Source organism: Myotis nattereri (genome assembly GCF_964212035.1).
Source record: "Myotis nattereri genome assembly, chromosome: 11".
Taxonomy (NCBI): Eukaryota; Metazoa; Chordata; class Mammalia; order Chiroptera; family Vespertilionidae; genus Myotis; species Myotis nattereri.
The window spans coordinates 22260427-22288125 of NC_138086.1; the positions used below are offsets into that span (position 1 = coordinate 22260427).

Below are 27699 nucleotides of genomic sequence, written 5' to 3' on the forward strand. Positions count from 1 at the left end.
CACTGGGGCCCTTGCGTTGTGAATCCAGTCTTACATAAAGGGGAGCTTTCGTCTCACAACCGTGATGGTCATTCATTCTGGCGCAGAACGGATCCTTTGCTGGGGGTGGGTGCCGCGGGCGGGCTGCGACCCGGCTCTAGCATGAGGCCTGTGTTGTGCCCAGTGGCGGAGCGAGAGACTCAGATGTTCGCTGGTTGTGACCTTTTTGCTCCGCAGCGGCCGCCCCGTGAATCAGGCGATTTTCCTGGTGGTCGCTGCGTAGATCTTGTCATTCCCTAGCCACTTGTTTGTGCCGTAGTGGTTACCCATTCTTAGGGATCTGGGACGTTTCGAGCACCTGTGGACCGCTGCTTCGAATCGGACACTCGTGTAGTTCAGAGCCCACGCCCCGGGCATGGCGCCAGACGGAGCGGATGCCACACCTGAGGTCGATCAGCCATCTCTGGGGTTGGGGGGCCCACCGGGTGGTCAAAGGGGAAGGTGAGGATTTCAGGGCTCTGTTAAGCTTTTCCTGCGGCATTAACTCGCCAGAGGAGGACTTCTGTTGCAGAACCTGGAGCCCAGTGTTGCGGGGGCTGTGTGCCAGCAGTGGGGGCCCACACACTGAAGGTGCCCCCTAGAGGAGCCTCTGGGAGAGTGACGCGCGGTGTCTGCAGCCGCTGCGGTGGGCGGGGCACTGCGGCGCGGTGGGCGGCGAGGGGCGGGGCGTGGGTGGGCTCTAAAAGCCGGCGCCCACTGGCTCCGCGCTGCCGCGGCAACCAGCACATCCTGGCGCCTCCTCTGCGGCAGTCGCACCTCGCGCATTGCCGCAGCGCGCCCGGGTGGCCGTGCGCTGCTTGCCGCGGTCGGGTGGCCGTTCTTCGCCTCTTGCCGCGGCCCGCGCCGCCCTCGCGGGCAGGGTCTGTCCGGCTCCGGCACCCGTGCTCCGGCTCGGCGTGCCGTGCGGCATGGGATAAGACACAGCCATGGTGCGCCGAGATCGCCTCCCCAGGTGGGTGCGCGCCCGGCGAGGGGGTGTGGTTGGGATCGGCGCCGGGGCGCTGGCTAACGGGTAGGGACTCTGTTTCCGAGCTGGGGCGGCGGGTCCGCTACTTGCGCGGCGGAGGGAAAACCCCACGGGAGGCTGGGTGGGGGACCCTCCTGCTCCATCTACTTGGGAGGGGATGTCTCTTACGCACGTAGAACTTGGGGTCTATCTGATGTAGGATTTCTAGAACCCTGGCGCGATTTAAGATTTTTAGACCTCGGCATCGCCCTGGCGCGATTTAGGGTTTTTAGACACCCACGTTGCATTGGCGCGATTTAGGATTTCTAGACACGGCGTCGCCCTGGTGCATTTTAGGATTTTTAGATCCGGGCATCGCCCTTGCGCGATTTAGGACTTCTAGACCCCGCCGTCGCCTTGGCGCGATTTAGGATTTTTAGACCACGCCATCGCCCTGGCGCGATTTAAAATTTCTAGACCCCGCCGTCGCCTTGGCGCGATTTAGGATTTCTAGACTCGGCGTCATCCTGGCGCATTTTCAGATTGTTAGACCCCGCCGTCGCCCTGGCGCGATTTAGGATTTGTAGACCCCGTGATTTCGGGATTCCAGAGCCGGTTTCATCCTGGTGCGATTTAAGATTTTAACACCCGACATCACCCTGACGCAGTTGAGGGTTTTTAGAACCCCGCATCTCCTTGGCGTGATTCAGAATTTCGAGACGCTGCCGTTGCCGTGATGCTATCCGGCGTTCAAGCCCCAGGTATTGTTGTGGCGCAATAGGATTTCCAGGCGCGGGCTTTCCCTTGGCGCGGTTTGGGGTTTTAGCAGCAGGTAGCACCCTGGCGCGGCTCGTAATTGCAAGGCTCCGGGATGGCCGTGGCGCAGTTGACGATTTCCAGTGCCTGGGGTCGCCGAGGTGTTAGGTACCGCATAGGGGTGACTGGGATTTGCCCGAGTTTGTTATCCCCGAGCGTAAGAATTTTGAGATTTTCAGTAACAAAAAGCTAAGTGAGAACGGCGAGGTGACCCAATCGTCGTGTTACGCATGGATTGTTCGCACGGGGTTGCAAAGGCGCTCCTAGCCTCACGCGATGCCCTACGGTGGGGTTTGGTGGTGGTAAACGTAATTTTTCCTATTTACAAGATGAAGAAATCAAGGCTGGGAATGGTTGATGAATTCCCAGAAGGTTTGTACTATGGTTTGCCAAATTTATTCTCTTGCCTTATGGCTCATAAAATAACGGAGATGTTGGTTAAAAACGTTTGATTCATTTTGCTTACTGACTGCGAGGCTGCTTCCCTCCTAAAAAACCCTACGACGTCATTAGGGGCATTTTTACTGAGGTGATGACGACGGAAAACGGCTTCCCGAGATGCAGCTTCTTGGTTTTCTTGGCGTTGAGGAGGCGGCAAGGCGTGGAGGGTGGGGGTGCTGAGGAGCAGCGTGCGTAGCCGTCCCCCGCCCCCCACTGGGTGGGGGTGCTCCTCCCGCCCGCTCCTCGGGTAGCCCCTCCCTGGCTCGCTGCTGAGTCATTGCAGATACCCGGCTGCTGGGACCTGAATGAAGGAGGGAAGCGGGGGAGGAGGCGTGACGAAACGCGACCCTGAAAAATGTATGAGCGGGAGTGTGGCACAGATAATAGCTCTGAGGGATGGACAGCCTAAACCTAATGCTTTTTGTCATCTCATCTTTCAAAGAGATGCGGGGACGCACCCTACTCCTGCTGTGTGGTGAAAACCGAGATGCAATCATCACCTTCCAGGCATTTAAAAAACGGTTTCTAGTATTACCTTGAAAGGAAGGTAGAACCAAGCCACTGACCGGATTTTTTTTTTTTTTTTTGGGGGGGGGGGGGGGACAGGTACTTTGGTGTGGCGGGAATTGCCGTAATGACACCTAAAAGATTTTTTTGTTGTTTGTTTTTACCTGTTGGAACCACAGGCTTATTTATTTTAGAGTAAAAATATATTTTGTGATGGGTAGGGATTGTGGCCAGATTACCTGCAATATGGTGAAAGGGCGTGTGTACAGACACAAAGCCATTTCCACGAGAGCTTCGTCAATTAATTTCTTATTTATAGCTCTGGATTTTTTATTATTATTATTTTTTTTTAGTTTTAGAAGGTATTTCCATTCTGGCTATTTTGAGAGCACTTCCATTCTACTGATAATTCTTTCCCTGATAAGATAGAAACAGGAGAAACTGTTTCTAATTCCTGTTTAGCGCTCATTGTCCTTATGGACAAGTTGACCTTTGAAGTCCAGGGCTTGGGAAGGTTGGGTGCGCAAACCATGCTCTCCTCCAGGTGACAAAATCAATTCCCAGATGTTGGGTATGAGTTCCGCCTTTTTTTTGGGGGGGGGGGAAGGGGAGGAGGGGAAAGGGGAATCCTAAGAAATTCAATAAATGGAAGCTTCCTCAAGAAAAGCAGACATATAATCTGCTGCCCTCACCTCTCAAGAGATTAGATACTTAGGGTCACGCAAAGCTGCTTATGTTGGAATAGGCAGGGCACCTATCTTCTTATTTCACCGCCTCTTTACCCCAAGCAGTTTCTCCACATGAACCCCGATAGTAGTATTCAACAGGGTTGCATTGGGGTCAAATACTAACAAATCAAGAGCAACTTTCTGCTGAAGGACATGTACTATATTACTATACATATATATTTTAAAACGTTAGTTAAAAATATATATGGTGGTGGTAGAGCTTTTGACTGCATGTGAGGGAAATCCCCCCCCCCCCCCCAAAGCCAATGACAAGGTGCGCCACGGCACTTAGAACTCTCCCTTTTATTTTACATAAAAACCTCTCCGGCAGGTCTTGAGAACAGCACAAGGCAGGGGCTGAGTGATTAAAATGGGGAGAAGAGGAGGACGATTACATATTAAAAATATATTTTCCCTCCTGGAAATTAGAATGGTGAGCAAGTATGGTGACTGCCATAGCAGGCAGAGGTGCACTTACGCTCTTCTTGGAAACATTTCCGCCGTGGTTCATGAGGGCGAGAGCGTCACCGCGTGGTACAGCAGTCTCACCCTGTCTTGCCAGGGTGGGCTTGTAGGCGCGTGTACAGGGTCACCTGACTGCTTACGCCTGGTCTCTGATTTTCCCACAGGATGAGGGAGTGGTGGGTGCATGTGGGGCTTCTGGCAATACCCCTGCTTGCGGCCTATCTATACATCCCGCCCCCCAAGTTGTCCCCTGCTCTTCACTCATGGAAGTTGTCAGGCAAATATTTCACCTACAAGGGACTGCGCATCTTCTACCAAGGTAAGAACAGGGCGGTTGGACCCCCTGCGCATACAGGCCCCCGGGGTCCCACTTAGTTCCTTATTTTGTGTCAATTGGTCTCTATCGGCCCTCAGTGATGGGGAGGGAAACCCCATTTTTCCAGGAAATGTGCTTGAAGGAGTGGGCGAAACCCCGTGATAGCAGGGAAACGGGAAATGCAAAGAAAACTGCTAGGAGGGCGCGGGTGGTAAAATTGAGATTCCAATCTCTGAAGAACTGACCTTTTACTATAATTTTTTGTAGCTGATTTGTATTGATAGGTTTTTTTTCTTTGGAGCGCCCCTAGTGTCGGGTAATATATACAGTATTCATAGATAAAGCTACCATTAGTTGTCTCCCCCCTGCTAATTCCTGATTTCATTTTGTTTACTATCAAGATTGTTATATGCATAACTAACTATGATTTAAGTCTTATACCTTTGTATAAATTAATATGCTAATGATAATTATTGTTATGACTGCTACTTATCAAGTCATTACCATATGCTAGGCATTGAATTATATTTTCAATACTAATTCATTTAATCTCTATAACAGTAATTGGAGATAGGTGCCATTAACCTCATTTTATAGGTAACTAACCTGAAAAACAAGATTGGGAGAGATTTCTTTTGGGCGGGGGTCAAGAGCAATAACGAAAAATGTTTGTCATAAACCGTTTTTCATTATTGCTCCTGACCTCCTCTCAGTTGCTATCATCAGCTAAGTAAGTATATAATTTTCTTTATTTTCGTCATTTAGGTTGTTTCCAATTTTTCAATGTTTTAGTTAATGTTGAAGGGAAATTTTTATATATGTGTTTATTTTTTCCTTATATTTTCAAACTATACTACTTGTAAATAGAATGATTTTACTTACATGGATTTAAAGAATAAGACATATAGGATAAAATATATAAAATTTTAAATTGCTTCTAACTAAATTATTTTGCAAACCTTATTTTCAAATCCTCATGCCATTGGCAGTATATGGATATATCAGTTTTAATCTAGTATCAGCAAGGTGTTCTACTATTTAAATGTTTGGCTAATTTAAAAGATGTTTATTAAGAACTGTTCCTATTTATATTGGTCAATCCTTTTTTATAGTTCGAATTTTGCAATAGTTTGAGCATGATGCTTTTGATACTGGATTTTGATATTTATCTCCTCTCTGGGAAATAAAAGTGCGGGACAAACAGTGTAAACTAAGGTTCTCACAAGGTTGAGGAAGAGTTGCTGTATTTTAGAGAATTTTGTGAGGTCATTAATGATAGGGTACAAAGAATCTGTAGTTTATATATTGTGATCATATATGCTCAACTGTGAAAGTTTACTTTTTAATGTGAAAAGCAATTTACATAATACCCAATAATGGGAGAAATACTTAAAAAAATTGGTGAAATTAAGCAGACTCTTTTTAAGTATTTTCATATAAAGTGTCCTATTTGTATTTTTAAAATATTTTTTAATAAAAATAATATCTTAATATTTATATTTCTTAAATATTTAAGATTTTGAAAAATCAAATGCCTATTTTTACCTAAAGCGATAAGCTTGCATTTTAAAAAGAACTCTATTTTTAAAATTAATTAACTTGAACAGGATTTCTTGTCCTTTATATCACATTGCGTAGATTTTATTATCTTCAAGGTTATCTTTATAGGGAGTTGGCCTGACCCATCTCTCTCCTTCTCCCCAGACTCTTTCGGCGTGGTCGGAAGTCCTGAGATAGTCGTGCTTTTACATGGCTTTCCAACATCCAGCTATGATTGGTACAAGGTAAGGAAATCAGACTTTCTAGGTCCTACTACATCTTTAAAAGTCCAAAATCAAGGATTTTGTTATCAGCACTGAAAGGCGCTTGCATATTTGAATTGCTTAATAAAATAGGATTAAATGTAGAACTATTTTTCATTTACTGGGAGTAAATGAAAAGGGAGTAAAAAACCGTTTGGCAATCTGGGAGGGCTCATCGCCAAGTTAAAAATGCAGGAGTGCCTCCCTCAATAGAGATTGATTATTAGGAATAAAGCCCTTTGTAAGAGGATCATCTGCGGGCCTATGGTGGTTTCATAGCCTATGGTGGGCTTTCCCTTTACTGAAGTCTGTTTGTTAAGCTGAGAAAGGGATGAAACCCTTTCGCTGCTGTAGGTTGGAGGGGACGGGCAGGATCAGAGAGACCAAATCATCCCTTTCTTTCTCGTAGATCTGGGAAGGTCTCACACATCGGTTTCATCGAGTGATTGCCCTCGATTTCTTAGGCTTTGGCTTCAGCGACAAACCGGTAAGCAGCTTCTGGATGGGACCAGGGTTGAGGGACGGGTGGGTGCGATGGAGGGGTCAGGCCGGCAGACAGATCGGCACTCATGACTTCCTCCTGTGTGTCTGGGCTTCCTTCCCCTAGAGACCGCACCACTACTCCATCTTCGAGCAGGCCAGCATCGTGGAGGCGCTCTTGCAGCACCTGGGGCTTCAGAACCGCAGGGTCAACCTTCTGTCTCATGATTACGGAGACATCGTGGCTCAGGAGCTTCTCTACAGGTCAGTGAAGCCGTGCCACTCATTTAAGATGCTGGGGAAAGTCCATTGTTCCTGGGGTCTTTCTAGCCCTTTTGCCTTTCGGAAGTTTGTCTTCAGCCGCTGCGTTGGCGCTTGCCCACTCACTCAGATGCATCTGCCTCCTGTTTCTAGGTTCAAGCAGAATCGCTCTGGTCGGCTGACCATAAAGAGTCTCTGTCTGTCCAATGGAGGTAATTGCCTGGGCAGTGGGTGGAAGGGGACGAGGGCCACATTTTGATATCAGTGACACTAAATGGCACTCGGATGGTATTATTGCCAACAGACAGTTTAACGAGGGGGTCTTTACCTTTTTTACGGCATAAATCACTTTGGTGGTCAAATGAGATATAATGACCCTTTCTCAAAATAATGTTTAAAAAAATATATATATATATTAGGATTACAAAGGAAATTAATGATAGTGATATTCAGTTAATAAAAAGCTGTGTTGTAATATGTGCTTTTTAAAAAAATTGATTTGACAGAAACATCAATTTGTTGTTTCATTCATTTATGCATTCATTGGTTGATTCTTGTATGTGACCCGATGGCATACGGAGATGACGTTCTAACCAACTGAGCTACTCCGCCAGGGCCTAGATGTGTGTGTGTGTGTAAGGACCCACACTTCCTGAAGAATCCCTGGTTTCTTTTTCTGCCCCAGTCATTAACAACACTGTGTTCTGAGGCAGTATGGACGACCGTGTACATCATTTTCCCCGTTTCTCTACCTTTACAATCTGAAAGTAATCCCAGTGGGATATACTTTCTTTGACCTGTTAAACCTAGAATTCCATGGGGAAGGAATTAGGATGACAATACTAATTTATTTATAATTAGTTTTTTAGCAGTGAAGGCCCCAAAGGTGACAGTGAGTAGGGTAGATAGTCTCCAATAAGGGACCGATGTTTGCCTTAAAGTTGCTGGAAAATGACTAACAGAAGTCTCTTCTTTTCCTACAGGTATATTTCCCGAGACTCACCACCCGCTCCTGCTCCATAAGGTTGGCTCCTCCACTGACTACATCGTAGCTCTTTAGATTGATACTAACATAAACAATGCTGGGACCTTCGTAAGGGCCATTTCTGTTGTAAAAGGCCGCAGATAAAATCCTTCTCATCAGTTTACATTAGAAGTTAGTTTTTCCCTTCTTATGAGAATTAGAGATCAATGGTATTTGGAGAAATACAGTATCTCAAAGATTTGTGTCATCAGCATGATGGTTGACAAATTGGGACCTCAGTCTGAAGTTGAAGATATCAAATGTCTTGGGGATTTAGTGACGTGCAGAAATGGAATCTTAAAGGGAATTAGAAACAGTTTGCTTTCCATGAGAGAATGTGGGTTGGCAAAACAAAAAACTAAAAGCCAATGGCCAAGCCTTTCAGGAGGAGATTTGGCTAAAGTCTTTTTTTTTTTTTTTTTTTTTAAGTTCTTAGTATAAAACCCTTTGTCCTGACTATGTTCTCTCTCTCTCTGGATTCTTGATTTTTACTTATTTACCTATAGATTCTCAAAGATGGAGGCCTGCTGTCACCCATCCTCACACGAATGCTGAACTTCTTTGTATTCTCTCGAGGGTAAGTCATTGTCAAAGACTGATTTCCTGCAGCCTGGGAACAAAGCTGCTGCCATTACAATTCTGGGCCAAATCCTAGGGTTTGCTATTTTAAAGTAAAGGTGTTGGTCACACTTGCCAAGGAAGGAATAGAAGGAATTCATAAATCAGTTAAGGGTCAGACTACATGGTTTTGAGGTTCCAATCATATTTGACATTCTGAATTCTTCTTACACTTTTTTTTTTTTGACTCTTTCAGTCTTGTCCCCCCTGTCTTCGGGCCATACACCCGACCCTCAGAGAATGAGCTGTGGGACATGTGGGCAACGATACGCCACAATGACGGGAACTTAATTGTCGACAGGTAAGAAATAACGCTTCTGCTTTGGCTTCCCAAGAGGCTTTTTTGGGGAGTATGTGGGGTTGCTTGTTCTGTTCCTGGCTGGCTGTACTGTCTCAGGAGAAGGCTGGCTATGACTTGTGAGGTGCGCCCAAAACAGTCATGCTCTGTACTTTCTCTGAGGAAAGAAATCCGTCATAGGGTGAGCCCTGAGGCGAAGCAGACGCTGATTCAGTTGTCATTGCCGATTGGCTTTGGCAAATCCTTCTTCGGACTTTTCGTTAATAGTAAATGCTTCACCATGTCTGATCACAGTTATGAAAGGCATTTAGTGCCTTCCTCGGAGTACCAGTCTCTTCCTTTTCCATATCTTTTCTGTAGCAACGGGGACTGGAGGGAGATGGCGTTGTCTTGTACCAAGACTTCCCACGCCTTGGTTCAGATACTGCTTTCACGGAGGGGCCAGAGGTGGTGATGTCCATAACTACTCGAGATAAGGCTGTCCTTTGACCAGCTAGGTCAGTGGAGCTTCCACGGCTTTAACTGATGGCTGTGCTGGGAATTGTGAGGGAGAGAGAGCCATTCTTCCCTCCCACCCCAATGGGATCCCAAAGATTTGTCTTACTATAAAAAATTGCAAAAAAAACCCCTTCTTTTAAAATTTCCACATACTTCTCCAAAATGTAAAAGCACTTACGAAACTCAACTATCGCCTGTTAGAAATAATTCCTGGAGTTTCTAGGCAGAATAACGAGAATATATGAGTTTGAGTTCTAAAATGTGGCCATGGCAGCTTGTCATTGTAGGAGAAATTCTCAGTTTTATCTGTGGTCAGATGAAATGCAGAGAATGAAACTTTGTGCTTAGGAACTTTTACACTTAGAACATTAGAAGTAGATGTCAATTTAGCGATTGTGTAGTTCAGTTCTCTTATTTTTAAAGAGGAGGAAATGGGTCAAAAGATGTGTGTTAGACCTTTGAGTTACAGAACTAATTAGTGGTAGAGGCACAATCTGAACCTGGGCTTTCATTACACATAACCCAAGCTAACTCCCAGCCTTCCTCCATCCCATTTCCTGTTTGACGAACACCAAGAAACATTAATTCTTACATTGGTTGTAGGCATGACTGCTGCAGCTACATGGAGGTTAACCGAAATGAGTAAATTCAGCTGGCTAATCCCAGGCGTGCCAAGTTGCTCCTGGATTAAAACACATACTGGGTTCCTTGAGGCTCATGTCAGGCCTTTGCACCCCTCTAACCATAAACGTTTCCTGTTCTCTTGCTAATTTACCTGTCCTATAGTCTCTTACAGTACATTAATCAGAGGAAGAAGTTCAGAAGACGCTGGGTGGGAGCTCTTGCCTCTGTAACTATTCCCAGTGAGTATTTCTATATTACACCTTGATAGGAAAACTGAGGAACTAGGGTTAAACTAATTGCCTGATTTAGCAAGTAAAAATAAAATAAAGACACAAAACTAAATTTGAATTGCAGATCAACAAGTCCTCCCCCCCTCCCCCCCACACACTTCTTTTTTTTAAGGAAAAGTATGTGCTGTGCAATACGTGGTACATACTGATATGGAAAAAAAAAAAAATCAGCCCAGCCAGTATGGCGCAGTGGTTGAGTGTTGACCTTTCAGGGCACATGCCTGGGTTGCAGGCTCGGTCCCCAGTAGGGGGGCGTACAGAAGGCAGCCAATCAATGATTCTCATTGATGTTGCTCTCTTCCTCTCTGAAACCAATAAAAATATATTTTAAAAAGTCATTATCTGAAACGCAGCCGGTCATGCTTTATTTAATCTGGTGACCCTCTCCAACATCTGGAACATCGGTGCCATGCTGTAGAGTGAAGTATATAAAGCACTGAGATACTATTGCTAAGGTAACTACCATAGCACGGCCTAGAGTGGGAGTTAGATTGGTTTCCTGCTGTGCATTGCCAGTGACTATCACGTTAAATGCTGAATTCTGGGACAGAAGGCTGTTTGAATTACTAATCAAGAGCTTATAGGTGGTTCTGCTCATTTACCTCTTAATTCTTAACACATTTAAAAAGAAAAAAAATCAGTGCTGTGTCTCACGTATAAAAATAGCGTTCAAAAACCGGTGGATTTCAAATGTCAGGGGTCATTTATTGCTAAGAGAGAGACTTTAAGAACAATAATATCCTGGAGTGAGGGAGAGAGAATGCTGCTCAGGGCTGAATGGCCACTGTGTACAGAGAAAATGTCCCAAATGGACTCAGTTGTCAGCTTATCCCCAGAACTTTCTTATAACCTACTTATTGAAAGCAGCTAGATGTTTATCATAATTTTTTTAATGAAAATTTGTTCTGGAGGGGTAATTTTGGCCTGGGGGAGAAGAGATGTGTAAACTGTTGGTAACGAGTTCCTTTTCTCTTTCCCAGTTCATTTTATCTACGGGCCTTTTGACCCGGTGCATCCCTATCCGGAGTTTTTGGAGCTGTACAGGTGAGCCTCCCTCAGGGGCTTCGTATTGTTAGTTCCTCCTCCTGACAGTGCTCTGGCCTCAGTGGCTGTGCATCCAGGAAACGTATGATAAAGGATGAGCTGAGGAATCTTATTCTCACATAAATGTAAAGTCAGGAAATGGTTAATCATTCTCTTGAGTTATGCATATATATATATATGTATGTATAGTTGTTATACATTCTCTTGAGTTACACACCTGTTTTTACTGTATACACATATGCTACATATTCCTAGGTGGACAGGTAAGAAAACGCTATCATGTGAACTAAGGAATGGAAGTGCGTAAAGTTGATAAAAAATGTTTGCTGTAGTCTCATTGCAAAGCTTCAGCTGGGCATCTGCAGGGAGAGATGGAGAGGAGCTCACAGGAAAAGCGCCTCGTCACTGGTTGTCATTTTCTCTAGGTTAGTGATGGCGAACCTTTTGAGCTTGGCATGTCAGCATTTTGAAAAACCCTAACTTAACTCTGATGCCGTGTCATATATAGAAATTTTTTGGTATTTGCAACTATAGTAAAACAAAGACATATTTTTGATATTTATTTTATATATTTAAATGCTATTTAACAAAGAAAACTCAACCAAAAAAATGAGTTCGCGTGTCACCTCTGACATGCGTGTCGGAGGTTCACCATCACTGCTCTAGGTACTTACTCAGAAGGTTGGAATATGAAATCTTGACTGATTTTGTTCCATAAGAATGTTCCATCCTTCATATGGCCTAGTAGAAATGATCCAGTAGTAAATAGCTTGCATTTAATTTTCAACAAAATACCCTCTCTCATCTCCTCTCGCGGTGAAGGAAGGTCTTTTGTTATCCTTACCTGGACAGTGGTCCACTTATTTGATGCCTCACGCTTCTCTAAGGAGCTCGAAGTCACCCTGCTTTGACATGTATTGCAAAAGTGTGTTATTTTTAAGTTGTTGTCTGTTGGATTATGAACATGTAAAACCTAGTCTGTATATGTCATAAATGGAATTGGCAAGCTTACCTGCCTAAGACACAATTCCAGAATAGAAGCTGAATAAGCTCTTTGTTGGTTCCTTCCAGTGTGGTATGTCCGCAGGGACATTTACTAGGGCTGCCCACTGGCTTACCTCCCCCCCCTCCCTCCAGCCTCAAGTTCACCTACATGCTGTTCTCTTCCACTAGGAAAACGCTGCCGCGGTCCACAGTGTCGATTCTGGATGACCACATTAGCCACTACCCACAGCTAGAGGATCCCATGGGCTTCTTGAATGCATATATGGGCTTCATCAACTCCTTCTGAGCTGGAAAGAGTAGTTTCCCTGTATTACTCCCCCTACTCCCTTATCTGTTGTGTATTCCATTTAGAAAGCAATGCCCCAAAGAGGTCCTGGCCACCAAACACTTCTCTCACAAAGGTCCACCTGACTCACATTGGTGAACAGCATATAGGACAAAGCCAGTAGAGGCTCTGACTGAGGGTGACCTGATAGTCCACCTCCCATTCCTTTGACATCTGATCAAGTGTATGGACTGGCCTTTGTGTTATTAGGAAAGTCTGATGAGCACTGCTACTCACGGATGCAGATACACACATTCTTTTGCATAAGACTTTTCTGAAATACTTAGAAGTGTAATTTTTGGCTCAGCCCCAATTGGAATCTTGTAGTAAAGAATGAGGAGAGGATGGCTGCTTCCCTCTCCTTGAGTGGCTTTAAAGGCACGTGCTTTTTTTGTTTTCTAAGCAGCTTCAGGAGAGAGTAAGTCTCCCCTGTCATAACTTTGGCTTAGTTTCGTCAGCTGCATCTAATTATAGACTTTTTGTTAAAATAGATTTTGCTTTAAATAATGCAGCTTTACATAATGCAGTATTCTAAGTGTACTTTAAGACTATGATTTACTGACACGTGTTATATCTATTTTAGGGTACTACACCAGCAGACACTCACTCTGGCAGAGTAGTGAACCTTATTAAACATATTTGACTTCTGTATAAATTGAACTAAATCCAAACAAAAAAATTTCCTAAAAGTCATAGGACATCAAAGACCAACCGCATCTGTGCCAGAGATTTACTGTTATTGGCTGGAAAGACCCAGTTCTAACAGCGAATAACAGTCTGCTTCTTCATACCTCATTGCTTCGAAGCACATCCCTCCTGAGCTAACGGGGAGGGGAGGGGAGCGTTGTGCAGTCCCAGTGCCCACGCTGAGTGCACACGGATTCCTTTTGTTACGAGTGCTTACTTCTCACTGGTTGTGCCAGAGAAGCTTCCTCATGTAGCTCTGCCATTCCTGTACTTTACAGACAGGAAAGTTCCAGAAACTTTAAGAACAAATTCTGAAAGGCCTGTGAGCAAAAGGTGCTGAATACTTTTTTTAAAATCACAGTTTCATTGTTTTAGTCAAAGTAGGATTAGGTGATTATTTTAAATTCTTTTTTTAAAAATTAGCAACCTCAAGTATAACAATTGAAAGTGGAATAAGTGTTTATTTTCTATTAATAAAATGAATTTTGACAAAAGTGGACTCTGCCTTCCCCTCCCCACCACCCCTCCGGGATAAAGTTTTCCAACATTGCCAGGAGCTTTCAGACACATTACATTAAAGAATATAATGAAGTTGAGCAGCTGGGGTATAGGATAGTATTTGCTTTACATGTTCACCCGAAGCTGTACTATCACACCAAAGTCGACCAATGGAACAAAAAGGAAAAAAGACAAAAAAAAAAAAAGACATGCACAAAGACAGACGTTTGCTTGATCTGCTGGCTCAGGGCCAAACATTTAATTTGCTTCTCCAGAATCATTAATCTTTAAAAGCAGGATTCTGGGAAAATCATGCCACTAGCGTAAAAGCCCACTGACAGTGAAGTACATCAGCTTCATCTTGCCCAGTAAAAACTTATCCAACAGAAGCCAAGATAACGTCCACAGGTGTTTCCTCTTTGCTTCTGACAGTCACCTGCATGGTCACTCCATCCGCTAAGGCCAGCTTGGCCCTCACCAATAAATCATAGCCACCTCTGTATACACCTGAGAACAAAGTGAGGAAAACCATATTGAGAACTCAAAACAAACTCTGACTAGTGAAATTTATCATGCTCTGCTTGCATTTCCTTTCTATTATTTTAGTTTAGCTTTTCTAGAGATCTGTGTTTATGGTAGGAGCTGCTTCCTACATACAAATTTGAAATAACCTTTTATATTCCCATGATACCAGGTACATAGAAGGTATTCAAGAATACTGGGTTGTAGTACTCAAATGGGGGAGGTAGTGGCACTAGTATCCACGGGAGAGATTTGAGTGAGTGTTTTAGGCCAAACATACATCTTTAAAGAACAAACGAAGCACAGCATGCAAATTAAACAGCTAAGAGAGACTGCTCACTGTGACAGGGCTCCACATGGTAACGCATACAATGGGACAGTGGCAGGGCATGAAGTGCCCATGCATAGCCCTTCCTATTAAACTCTGCAACAAAATAAAGGGGAAATCCGATAAAATTCCTTACCTGCCAGGTAGAGGGAATGGGAATTCTTGTTCTCGGGGACTTTCTCTGACCTTTCACATGGCTGCATGCCCAGAAACGTAATGATGTTGTTGACAGCTTCTGTGTTGGCAAGATTGATGCAACAGTATCAGGAAAGGCCAGCACGGGGCTGCCTCTGCACCACTACGCACTGGGCGCTGGGGCGAGAGGGTGGTGTGTGGGTGGGGGCCACTGGACTAGGAACTGGCTGACTCGATTAGATGACAGGGTCCTGGCCTTTCAAGTGACTTAGTTTATGCAGCATTAAACCAAAGCGTTCTTCTGGAATGATACATATTCCTTTAGGTTTTACACTGCTGTCAGGCAATACATGGAGAGCAAAGTGTTCTCACCTTGAAGAGTTTTGGTAGAACTGAGGGCAAAGGTCTCCTGTTTCTCAAAAGTATCTCCTACTTCTTCCCAGGCAGCAGCAAAGTTGGGCTTCAGAACTTTCTGAATGTGGTCAGACACAGTCACCTCAAGATCTTCCAGCTAGTGGGCACACGCAGGGGTCAGTAAGCGACAGTCCTTTCAGTACAGGACAAAGTGGGAGGGGCTAAGGGAAAGGGTTTTATCATTCTGAGATACATCCTTTGCAGGAGCCTAGGAAAAACCATCACCAACTAGTTCAGTCCTGTAGTCTGGATAAGTCTAACGATGTAGGCCTTAGCAAAGAAAAGCAAGAAAATATGGCTAAAGCTATATTCAGATCAACATCTACACCCTTGAGGTACAAAGCAGTCATGTGGCCACACCTAACCATCAAGTTCAAGCCACCCAGGGCCTTCTGAACTTAGCATTCACTAACAGGTTGATATTTCTTCACATTTTGCCTGCATTCTATGAAGTTATTCAGTCCATGATGTAGCTAAATTATAAGCAAATTAAAAGCTGCTCAACAAAACAAACCCCAACACTTTAAATAAAGCTCATTGATCTCAAAGAAAATCATGTACTTATTTTCATCTTGCAATTACCCCTAATATAAAGACATAGAAAAGGGCGAGTTGTTTTAATCAGGAAGTGGTCAGTCTCGCTTCCCTTAGGCACGACACACTCCCACCGTGAGGAGGGTTAGTCCTGGCCTACACAGTTGTAATGTGAGAAAAGAAAACCCCTTAGGTTCATGTCAGATGTTCCTAGAAAAATGTTCTCTTCAGGCAGAAGTCAGTGTGCAAGGGTGTCCAGGTGTCTCTGGGCAGGGGACACTCACCACGTACTCGTCGTCATACCCCTCCTCAGCTGGAACCCCAGTGTCAGGGTCACAGTCGCGGACAGTAAACTTCATGGTGCAGCTAAACGTGCCGGCAACTGGAGGAGAAAGAGCAGGCAGGCCAGTGTCAGTGGGCAGCGCAAGCACAAAGCTCCCCTCGTAGCGGAGGGAGCACGTCTGCACTTGGCACTGAGTTCTGTATCATCCAGGGAAGCACACACCACTGTTTCCAGGGTAGAAGTTCTCGAAAGCAGCCTGTGTGCTGGTTAAAAGGCAGCCTCACAAAGTATAATTTTAAAATCCATTCCCCGCTGTGGGTTAGAATAGTACAAAAATGACGACATTGGCAAAACGCTACTTCTGTATTGGTATAAAGAAAGCAGCAGGGGAGCTACTTTGGGAGGTTTCTGCCATGCCTGTCAAAGGGGACTACATGTGGGAAATGTAAGAACCACGACTTTAGCAGCTGACAAAGCAAAAAAATATGGATAGTAAAAAGCACACTGATCATTAACACAAAGCACAATAGTCTAAATATCAACAGATAATACTGTTTTTAGATTGTGGGTCCACAGATCACCAGAGTGAACTTGCTTTATTGTCAACTTTCAACCTGCAGTGAATAGGTCAGCAAGGAGGTGCTAGTATTGGTAAAGTCGTGTCTTAAATGCAAAAGCAAGTGGGTAATTATGTTTTGAGATAACTGGTGGAAGTAATAAGAAATGGAGGTAGGGGCACATTTTTGGAAAGTGAACTTCATGAAAAGTGGCCTTTCTGAACTGCCCGAAGGAGGGGATTAAGTATGGGTGAATTAATTGGATCTCAAGAGACGTGAAAGAGCTTCAGTGAGCAGAGCAAGGTACATGAGCTAAAGGAAAGAGGCCAGAAAGGCAAGGGTACCTGGAAATAGTAAGAGATATGCTAATGAACAGGTGCCGAGAAGAGAGACTGTTTAGGGATATATTTGAAATGCCTAGGAGACTAGATATTTTCCAATAGGTTCTGGTGAGCTGAGGCAGTCCTATGAAGCATAGGTCTGAATTCAGAGAACAAACGAATTTAGTGGAATACATTGAAAATGATGGTAGTGAGTTGACCCATATAGAGTTTACCTTTCAAGACTACAGAATCAATTTTTTGTTGTTGTTAATCCTCACCGGAGGATATTTTTCCCCATTGATTTTTAGGGAGAGTGGAAGAGACAGGGCAAGACAGAAAGAAACACCAATGTGAGAGAAACACATTGATTGGTTGCCTCTTGCACGAACCCTGACCAGAACTCAGGCCAGGGAGGAGCCTGCAACCAAGGTACATGCCCTTGACCTGAGTCGAACCCAGGACCCTTCGGTCTACAGGTTGACACTCTTATCCACTGAGCCAAACCGGCTAGGGCTACAGAATCTATTTTGATACAATAGGAGATTGATGGAAGAATGATCGTGGTTATATTAAGCTAGAATTTACTGCCAAGGAAGCAGGAAGAAGAAAGAAAAAGGTGGAAGTTAACACAAACCTGGACTGGGTCAGTTGAGGTATTTAAAACAATGAAAGGAGAGAGAGGGGATTATGGTAGGGACAAAGGTAAAGATCCAATAAGAATGGAGAGGCAGGCCCAACCTGTTGTGGCTCAGTGGTTGAGCACCGACCTATGAACCAGGAGGTCACAGTTCGATTCTTACCCTGATCAATGATTCTCTCTCATCAGTGTTATTTCTATCTCTCCCTCTCTCTCTGAAATCAATAAAAATATGTTAAAAAAAAGAATGGAGAAGCAGGATAGACATTAGTAATACAAGATCATATGAACCCCTGTTTGGTTTCAATTAAGCAGGGAGGATACAGACAAATGAGGAAGAGGAATAAGGAAATAAGCAGGAACAACGGTAGATCACAGCTTTGGCAAACTGGCTGAATTTTATGTGCAAGTAAAGACAGAAGATGCTATGTGTAAGTAAGTGATAAGGAGGCACTGAATAAGGAAGCAAATAGGAATGCTATCAGTAGAGACGTTCCTGAAACTTGAGTGGCAAATTTTTAATGAAATGATTTTGTTGATACAATGAGGTCGCAGGGAATCTAAGGTGAAATCCAGTAAAAACCATTGGTAGCAATCTGTCAGTATTGCTAGAAAGGATGACTGACACTGGGTGATGAGGAGAAGGGGGTGGGAAGGGACCTTTCCGTGGCAAGAGAACAACTCGAACCCTTTGCCACACAAACAAAGCCAGGCAGATGATGGGAGTAAGAGAAGGATGCCCTGAAGATCCACATTAAAACTGTCCTCAGAGATGAGGCTGTTCTTGTGATAACTGGCTGAAATGAGAGGACTGCTGAGGAGACTGGTATGGAAAGAGCACTGCAGTGTAGAAGAGATGGGTGCTGGAAGCTAAGTAAGGGGAGAGGTGTGTGAATTAGGCTGGGATACAGAACCCGCGATGTGGCAAATGGCGGGAGTTGCCAGGTCTCAGCCACTGGAGGGAAGACTATTTCTAAATAAGAAAAGGAGGTTCCAGAAAGCTTTGTTGGAAGAATAATTAAACAACAGGATGTGGCCCATGGGGCAGAAATCAGAAAGCGTGTAAAAGGGATAGATCTGCACCAGTCCATGCAGGTCGGGGCTGAACTAGGAAGGACATGCATGTATGTAGTGTGTAGGGAATCAAGGGAGATGAAAGCGATGGAGCAATTTGTGCCAAAAGTGAGGAGTCTAGCTATACCTACCAGGAAGGAGTGCTGAATCCAGGGGATGCTACACACATGGCAGGAGGGATGCTGAAGATAAGGTGTTTCTCTAGCACAAATATAGGGGACAAGGAGAGGGGTAGGAGAGCAACATTAAAGTTGCCCTCAGACAAAACATGGTCACTAAGGAATGACAGACATCAACTGGAAGAAGACAGCATTCCTGGGCCACAAGTCATGCGGCAGTAAGAAAGAAAAGAGATGAAGCAAAGAAAAGGAAATACTATATGGTGGAGGGCCCACAAGGCAGGTGTGGAGTAGAGATCTAGAATGGGGAACCCTGTCAGAGTCAAAACAGGTCTAATTGGTCACCTTTTGGGTGTAAAGATCATATTGTAATGAGAAATATAAAGAAAGAGTAAGGATAGGATCAAGAACATGAGTAGGAGGCAGTCATAGACTAGCTCTTGAAGCACCAATCTGGAAGGAAATTGTTAATTAAAGGACTTGGGTGACAGGAAAGTTTATAAGGAAGCTGACTAAGATGAATGCTGATAGAGTGGTTGCTGGAAGCTTTAGAGCAGTGGTTCTCAACCTTGCTAATGCCGCGACCCTTTAATACAGTTCCTCATGTTGTGGTGACCCCCAACCATAAAATTATTGTCATTGCTACTTCATAACTGTAATTTTGCTACTGTTATGCATCGTAATATAAATATCTGATATATAGGATGTATTTTCATTGTTACAAATTGAACATAATTAAAGCATAGTGATTAATCACAAAAACAATATGTAATTATATATGTGTTTTCCGATGGTCTTAGGCGACCCCTGTGAAAGGGTCGTTTGATCCCTAAAGGGGTTGCGACCCACAGGTTGAGAACCGCTGCTCTAGAGAGAGGAGGCTTGACTTGCTTAGAGGGTGTGGGTGACAGTATGTCCACGTAGATGACAGTATTGGGGGGGGGGGGGACTCTGAGGAAGGGACAGCTGAAGTGCTGTGCATCCATTCCTCCTGCAGAGAGCTGGTAAGTGAAGGGATGGCGGGTAGTTAAGTTATCCCAGTTTACTGCATAGTATGTCATTAAAGCTGGTTGCTCTCAGAAGTTGTCCTGCCATGTGAGGATTGGCTGAAAGTCAAAGACATTTCCTAGAGAGACTTGTATGAAAATATCATGGAGAGAGAAGATGACGGAGGCTAGAATCTAAGAATGGAGAGAAGACAGAGGATTTAAGCTGGGGTGCAGAATATCAGGTGTGAGCAGGGAAGGGCGTAACAGAGGGCCAGAATGAGGAGCACTGGAAAATGGTAGAGTTGGCTGTTAGAGAGATGTGAGCTAAGCTAGATTAAAACCAAAGGGGAGAGAATGTGAAAAGGAAGTGACTGAAGAACTATTGTTTGAAGGAGTCCATGTGGGAATCTTATTTCAAATAATAAGTGTGACCAATACAGCGAAAGGCTGAACGGTCTAAATGGGATGGGTTTCAGTGATGGCCAGTGGCAGGAATCCTGGATTGAATTGGGAGAGCAAATGTATTTCATGTGGAGGAAACATGAAAGGGAAGACTACTGAATCCACAAGAAATGACAAAGAGGGTAGCTGAAAAAATAAGCAGCTGTGTAGGTAACAGGTGCTTCTGTAGGGTCAATCAAGGAGAAGAGTAGAAGAGCCTGAGGAAGAGATGGCTTATTTTGAAGATTGGCAGTACTGGCAGGAAGGATAAGGCACCATACTTATACCAAAGATCATGATTAAATGAGAGAGAGACTGGGAACTATGCAAAGTGAGTACTACATGAAAAGTGTTGAGAGTAGGTGGAATGGCATGGGCAGATAAGATGAGGAATAGAGTTTCCCAGAATGGGCAATCTTGTAAGATCTTATGATGAGTCTATTTGGTCAAATGTTGGGTCTTAATGCCACACTTGGAAAAGCAATATATATACAATGGGAAAAAACTGAAGCCTGAAAAGTAAAAGGAAGTTTTAATTAGGAGGATTAGAAGGAGATGGATTAAAATGAACTGTGATATAAAGCTAGGGTAGTAACTTTAAAGACACCAGGATAACTGAGTGATGTGTCTGTAGCACTGATGAACCAACTGAAGCCCCCTTTTAGTTAGCTGCCTCCTTTCTGTTAGAACTTCATCTCTTGTTCAGATGACAGATGAAATTATACTATATGTAATTAAGATGTTGGAGGGCAAACCACCAAAGGGCGATACAATGTTCATCATGCAAAGACCACATTAAAAGTATCCTTAGAATTTACTCTGTCCTGTGAAGATTTTCTGAAGTGAGAGACAGTCACTGGGCAGAGAACCTGGCTAGGGAGTGCTGTCCAGGAGGAGACTGAGTCACTGGAATGAAATGCACATGGCAGCTAACAGAAAGGAGGCTTCAGATAAGGCAGCGTATTTCTTTAGGGCAAGAGAGGTAACAAGGGGAAGGGAATGGAGAGCTGCCACCAGATTAGAAGGTCATTTGAAGAACGGCAGGTATTGACTGGTGGGGGAAGGCCCCACTCTTGGGCCAAAAGACATGGAAGAGGAGAGGTTAAAAGCTCAGAGGGGCACTATGTGGACTGGAGAACAATTCTGAGTAGGTGGCATGGCAATAAGAAAAACCACATGCCCATAAAGGTCCCCAGAATGGGGAATCCTGTCAGATATGAGGATGGACCTAACTGGTCAAATATGTAGGTACTAGAGGCCTGGTGTACAAAATTCGTGCATGGGTAGGGTCCCTAGGCTTGGGCAGTGATCAGGGCTGATCAGGTTCCCCGCCTCTCTGCCTCCTCCTTCCTTTGCTCCCTCAGCACCCCGCTGCCGCTGCTAGTCGCCAGCTATGTTCCGCACTGCCCCCCTGGTGGTCAGTGCACATCATAGTGAGTGATAGAGCTCCCGGTCTTCATGGTCGAACTCCCGAGGGGACATTTTGCATATTAGCCTTTTATATATATAGGTAAGGCCAGAATGTAGTGACTGGTGTGTACACAGGAGAGAATAAAGGACTGAAATGGAATGAGAGTTAACAGTAGTCTCACTCTTGATGCCTTGGTGGGCAATTTTTAATTCAAGGTCTTGGTTGAAGGGAAAGTTTAGAGCAGAGCTTCTTGAAACATGTTCTATCATCATCACCTAGGAATTTGTTAGAAATAGAAATACTTCAGCCCCATCAGACCTAATGAATCAGAAACTTGGGGTGGGGCACAACAGTCTGTTTTCATCAGCTGCAGTTTGAGCAGCACTGCTTTAGAGGAAGGCAGGCTAAGAGTAGTTCTGATACAAATCTTTGCTAGCTAATATTATATGTTCAGGAGGAAACTGAGTCCCCTGGAATGAAATGTACATGGCAGCTAACAGAAAGGAGGCTTTGGATAAGGCAGCGTATTTCTTTAGGGCAGGAGAGTTAACAAGGAGAAGGGAATGGGAGAGCAACATGACAGCTGTCTCCAGATTAGAAGGTCATTTGAAGAAGGGCAGGTATTGCCTGGAAGGGGAAGGCCCACACTTGGGCCAAAAGATGGAAGAGGGGAGGTTAAAGCTCAGAGGAGCATTACTATTAGCTTTGCAGCTAACATTAAGATTAGCTGAGAATTAGAGAAGTCACCAAGGAGACATGTAGGAAAGGATATAATTAATATCATGCTGTATACCAGTTCAACTAAATTTTAAAAGGAAGGCTAGTAGAAAAGGAGAAAATGGAGGCTTAGGTAAGTTAGGGCGGGGAACTTGCAGGAGAGTAACATGGCCAATGGGAAGGGCATTAAAGAGTGCTAGAATGAGGAATACTGGGACACAGGGGAGTAGGAGCTTTAGGAGGATGAGTTCAGATTATCGAGAGGAGGGAGGGACTGTGGGTACATAAGAACCGAGGTTATGAAGGAGAACTGTTCCGGACGCTGTGGGGGAGGGAGGACAGAGAAGCTACAGAGATGGCCCTGTACTCCAGTCCACACAGTCTGAACAGTCAGCGCTGAACACAAGGTGGCAATGTCCAGTAGAGACGACTCAGTTTATGGGAATGATATGTACATACATAGTCTCTGAATGAAGGAGGGATGCTGAAAATAAGGTACAGTATTTATAAGGCAAAACAAAGGAAGAGGAGTAAAATAGCAAAAGCAGAGCTGCTGCCAGTTGAGGACGTATCATTTAATACTGACACAGAAGATGCCACTGATCCTAACTGGAGATATACGGCACCATACTTTGGCCAAAGATTATGATGGAAAAGGACTTAGCTAAGGGAAAGGCTTGTCTAAGCAGCGGTTCTCAACCTGTGGGTCGCAAACAATGAAAATACAGCCTGCATATCAGATACTTACATTACGATTCGTAACAGTAGCAAAATTACAGTTATGAAGTAGCAACAAAAATAATTATGGTTTGGGGTCACCACAACATGAGGAACTGTATGAAAGGGTCGCGGCATTAGGAAGGTTGAGAACCACTGAGAGTAGAAAATTGGTTTTGAATGAGGGAGAGAGTGAGGATCAGAAGGAGAGGGAACCTCAAAAACAGTAAGTTTTCATCACTATGAAAGGTTAAGACATATGGGGGAAATCTCCAAAGGAAAACTGGAAAGAACAATGTTCTATAAGAGGGACATTAAAGATGCACTAAAAAATTAAGGTAACATTAGTGTTGGTGGAAAATGAGAGAAGCAACTCAGGAAACTCGTATAAAAAATAGCAATAGCAAAGAAAGAGAGAGCAAAAGATGGAAACTACTGAAGGAAAGGGGATGTGTGACTTAGGGTGGGTGCAGACCATGCCGTGCAGGAGGGCTAAATGGGAACATTAGGAAACGGAGTTGGAGATTTGTCAGAGTTACGCAGTAACAAGGAGAGTGAGTGAGGTAAAAATGTAGCAAAGTAAGAATGGGAGTATGAGGTTTCGCTGTCCAGGACACCTTGTTGGGAAAATACTGGAAGTCATGGGTGTGGTCAATATAGTGGAAGGCCAGAAACAGGCGGAGTGGGATGGACATAAGAGGGAGGCCAGTGGCAGGAGCCTATGGAGGCTTATGCTGAACTGAGAGTGCGCACAAACGCAGTAAAGGATGTTGGGAGCAAGGGAGATGGCAGAGGGCTAAGCAGTGAGTGCCCAACATGAGGGGAGTATCTAACCAGGAGAGACAACAGTAATAATGATACGTATGTAGGGGGGTGGCTGACAGGAGGGACACGGAAGAGAAGGTAGTAAGTTTCTCCAGGGGGAAAGGAAGGACAAGGAGGAAAGGAGACAAAAAGCCAAGTGCAGATTCCTACAGATAGGAAGGGATGATTTTAAGGATGGCAGATATTAACTGGCGGGTTATGGCATCACACAGACCAAGGTTACAGTGGAATAAGGAGGAGAGTTTGTTAGCTGAGCAGAGGACCGCTGTATGAATCAGAGAAGACTTAAGAGTAAATGGATTGGCAACAATGCAGCTCAGGTGTATAATAAAGAACCCAGAATGGTGACCTTGACACGGGTCAGATTGGATGGGGAAGCCCAGTGGCAATGAGTGGTGTATCTGACAGAGCTTCACGGACCTAGATAGGAATAGGCATTGCGATGGATAACAATTTTTAATTAAAACTTGGTTAATAGGAAAGTTTAAGGGAGTTTTAGCAAGATGAATTCTACTAAAAAGACTTTACTAGCAAACTTGAAGTACATCAGGAGCATGGGCAAGCAGTCTGTCTATAGAAAAGATCATCTGTTTCTGGAGAAATGGCTGGGAATCATCAGAGAAGTAAACCTAAGGAGAAAAATACTGTATCCACTGCAATGATAAAATGATAGTAGCTGAGATAGATAAGATGTGGCAGAGATAACAGAATAAGAAAGAAGAGTAATTAATCTAAGTAATGGAGCACTGCATGAATTAGAGCAGGGTTCTCAGTTGTCAGAGTGGCAAAAAGGCAATTAAGATGTGGGTTAAAAACAACTGAAATGGAGAAATCTGTAAGATCTCTGAAGGGGTTAGGGTTACATGCTTGGTGTTGAAGACTGCAGTGGGTGGTGCATATAACAGTACGACTGAATTTAGAAAGTAGATGAGCTCTGGAAGTCTGGATGAGGAAACATTTTTTAAAGAATTTATATACATATTATTTATGCATATAGAAATATGTATGAGGATAAGTATCAAATTATATAGTGTTATTTTCTTTAGGGAGAGAGGTAAATGATTCTGAAATGGTACAGAGGAAGTCCAATTATATGTGCAGTATTTTATTTCTTTAAAAAATCCGCAATCAAATACAGCATAAAGTTAAGATATAAAGAAGTAGGGTAGTGACTATGAATTTTGTGGGATGGAAAAATTTAATTAAAGGGCTTGGTTGATAAGAACAGTTAAAGGGGGAAGATGAGGATACATTTTTTTTTTTTACTCCTCACCTAAAGATGTTTTTATTGATTTTTTTTTTTAAAGAGAGAAATGAAGGGATAGAGGGAAGATGGAAAGAGAGAGAGAGCGAGAGCGAGAGCGAGAGAGAGAGAGAGAGAGAGAGAGAGAGATCCATCAGTTGCCTCCTGTACATATCCCGACCGGGGATCCCACTGACAACCTTGGTATGTGCCCTGACCGGGAATTGAACCTGGCACGTTTTGGTATACAGGACTATGCTCCAACCAATGAGCCACCCGGCCAGGGCAAGAATAAATCTTGATGAAAAGCCATTGATAGCAACCTGAAGGACAATGGTTTGAACATCTAGAGAGTGTGGGTGGGTAATTTATCTGGTGAGAGGAAGAGCTGTATTTGGTAAGAAGTGGTGGGTGCCATTAAGGGAGTGTACCTCTAGAGCAGTGGTTCTCAACCTGTGGGTCGCGACCCCTTTGGGGGTCGAACGACCCTTTCACAGAGGTCACCTAAGACCATCGGAAAACACATATATAATTACATATTGTTTATGTGATTAATCACTATGCTTTAATTATGTTCAATTTGTAACAATGAAATTGGGGGTCACCACAACATAAGGAACTGTATTAAAGGGTCGTGGCATTAGGAAGGTTGAGAACCACTGCAGAGCACACCCAAGAGAAGAATAATGTATCTCTCACTATGATCAGAGAGGGAAGCTGAAAATATTACAGATGCCAATATATATGACAGAGCAGATAATCAAAGGAAATTAACAAGAACTTTTTGAAAAATGATGTTAAGTTTGCTCAAAATGAAAATATGTGAGAGAAACGATTGAGACATGCACTTTAAAAAGAGAAGGAAAAGGAGAAAAACATTAAGACTGACATCTAAGGAAGGAGAGGGAGTATGGTGCAGGGTGTACAGTTGTGCAAGATGTTCAACAAGGAAAGGCATTAAACTTGCTGAGAGTTTAAGGAATCATGTTAGAACTGGCTGAAAGTGAGAGAAACAACTGAAAAGGTTTATATATTTTTTTAAAAAACCACATAGGAAAGGGAAAGGGAGAGGAGATGATGGCTGGAGAGGGGATGTATGAATTAGGCCAGGTTTGCAATCTGCAAGGTGTCAAATAGCAAATATTACTGAGACCAGAATGAGGAATGCAGGTATCCCCAGCTTTTACTCACATTATTAAAAGGCTTATTAACATGAAAAGTTTGTATCCATATATCACCATGTGCTTGGGAAACTTTTATAGTGAGTTAGCATTCTTGGGTTAGCAAAAGCTTTAAGTTTGTACACAAGACTGTTTGGGATGGTATATGTTTGCTGTGGTCATTGCTCTTCTACTGGTAGGCTTACTTCATATACTCAAGGTTTTTAAATGTATTGTGCATTATATCTGTCATCTTCCCCACAACACGCATGGGACAACGCAAGCAATTCGCCAATCGGTAAGTAAATATTTCTCAAACCTTTCTTATTTCTAGATTTCATTTTAAAAAATGTATATGCATTAATTTATCTTGAAAAACCTATCATTATTTCTTGCATTGTAAAAGGAGAATGAAATCACAGTCTTATAGTATGGGATCATTTTGTAACATATATAAACATGAACACGAATGAATTATATGTTAAATTATGTAGTCCTTTAAAATGGTTTCTATTATAAGAAATACTTAAAAGTTTTTATAATAGTATGTTTGTGATGGTTGAAAATATGTTGGTTTTTTTTTTTTAAAGAGAGATGGTTGAGGGCTTTTTAAAATTCAAGATATTGCCATATAAGTGTTTATTAACAAAAATTGTTATTTGGCATATTGTAAACAAAGGATAATGGAAATTGCTTATACAACCGTTGAATCAATAAGAGAACTGTGTGGTAAGGCAGTTCTTAAAGGAAGAAAAGGGGCAGATAAAATGATAACTAAATATGAGACTTAAGAGGGCCAGTATCCAGAAAAGTCCATTCCCATGGGTGAGAGCAGTCAATAGAAAGAAAGGTTAGACAGGGTCAGTAAAGTGGATGTAAAACAAGGTAAGCTTCAGGGATCCTACCAAGGAATAAAGAGAAGACGAAAGCAATTCAGTAAAATATGTAGGAAAGAAGAAATACATTGAGCAATGGATGTAGAACAAAAAGAGGATCCAAAGAAGAAGGTATTAGTTAGCTTATGAGAATGATGCATACTATTTAAATGGTTAATAAAAAAGAGGAGAGGGGACAAAAAATGATAGGAAAGATCATGTGAGGAACAACATACTGAAAAACAAGGTTTGGCACTATAATTGTATCCAATGGAACAAGAAAGAATACAAATGAGAGAAACTAAGTAAAAAGAGCACTGTATGGTAAGGTAGTTCTAGTTACTTATCTCAGAGTAACTAGAGTAAATACAGGGTAAATCAGCTTCACAAAAAGGAGACCTAGGAATTTGAGGGCAATACAAGTAGTGAATAAAGCAAGGAAATGGACAGAGGACTGAAAATGAGCCAAAGGTATTGAGGAAAGTGAAGGCAGGATGGAAATAAGACAGAAGGCAGCTATATGCCCTGGGGTGGAGAAAAAGGCAAAGTGGAAAAGGTAGGTTGACCTGTATATTTAATCCAATTCCAAACAAAGGAGGCAAAAACGTTTAAGAAAAGATCAAGAAGACTTGACGTGAGGAAAAGGGTACCATGGGATGGAACTGAAAAGTGCGCACCCATAA

At 43.4% G+C, this 27699-nt stretch overlaps 2 protein-coding genes across 3 annotated transcripts in view; one reads left to right on the plus strand and one right to left on the minus strand.

The window, feature by feature from the left end:
- The first annotated feature begins 703 nt into the window (after positions 1–703).
- MEST (mesoderm specific transcript) lies at positions 704–27290 on the plus strand. Of its 2 annotated transcripts, none has more exons than XM_081102434.1 (12): positions 704–991; positions 4107–4261; positions 5963–6042; positions 6470–6547; positions 6668–6804; positions 6955–7013; positions 7785–7825; positions 8332–8402; positions 8640–8744; positions 10026–10102; positions 11134–11197; positions 12371–13886. In XM_081102434.1, the coding sequence occupies exons 1-12, from the start codon at positions 966–968 to the stop codon at positions 12486–12488; spliced, it is 1011 nt and encodes a 336-aa protein (XP_080958560.1). In that variant the 5' UTR covers positions 704–965; the 3' UTR covers positions 12489–13886. The 2 variants fall into 2 exon arrangements, with proteins under 2 accessions (XP_080958560.1, XP_080958561.1); XM_081102435.1 differs by lacking the exon at positions 12371–13886 and adding an exon at positions 26426–27290 and having other exon boundaries at positions 814–991.
- Positions 13650–27699, minus strand: part of COPG2 (COPI coat complex subunit gamma 2) — a 282874-nt gene continuing 268824 nt past the window's right edge. Inside the window, exons 18-21 of the mRNA XM_081102433.1 lie at positions 15930–16027; positions 15070–15208; positions 14699–14797; positions 13650–14219 (exon numbers count right to left, since the gene is read on the minus strand). Of these exons, the coding sequence (XP_080958559.1) occupies positions 14089–14219; positions 14699–14797; positions 15070–15208; positions 15930–16027 (467 nt within the window). The 3' untranslated portion in view covers positions 13650–14088. The remainder of the gene's footprint in view (positions 14220–14698; positions 14798–15069; positions 15209–15929; positions 16028–27699) is intronic.

Bases quoted from the DNA above. Each gene is read 5' to 3' on its own strand.
- MEST (XM_081102434.1), top strand. From the start codon at position 966: ATGGTGCGCCGAGATCGCCTCCCCAG. The intron at 992-4,106 runs GTGGGTGCGCGC...ATTTTCCCACAG, and splicing joins CGCCGAGATCGCCTCCCCAG to GATGAGGGAGTGGTGGGTGC. The intron at 6,805-6,954 runs GTCAGTGAAGCC...TCCTGTTTCTAG, and splicing joins GCTCAGGAGCTTCTCTACAG to GTTCAAGCAGAATCGCTCTG.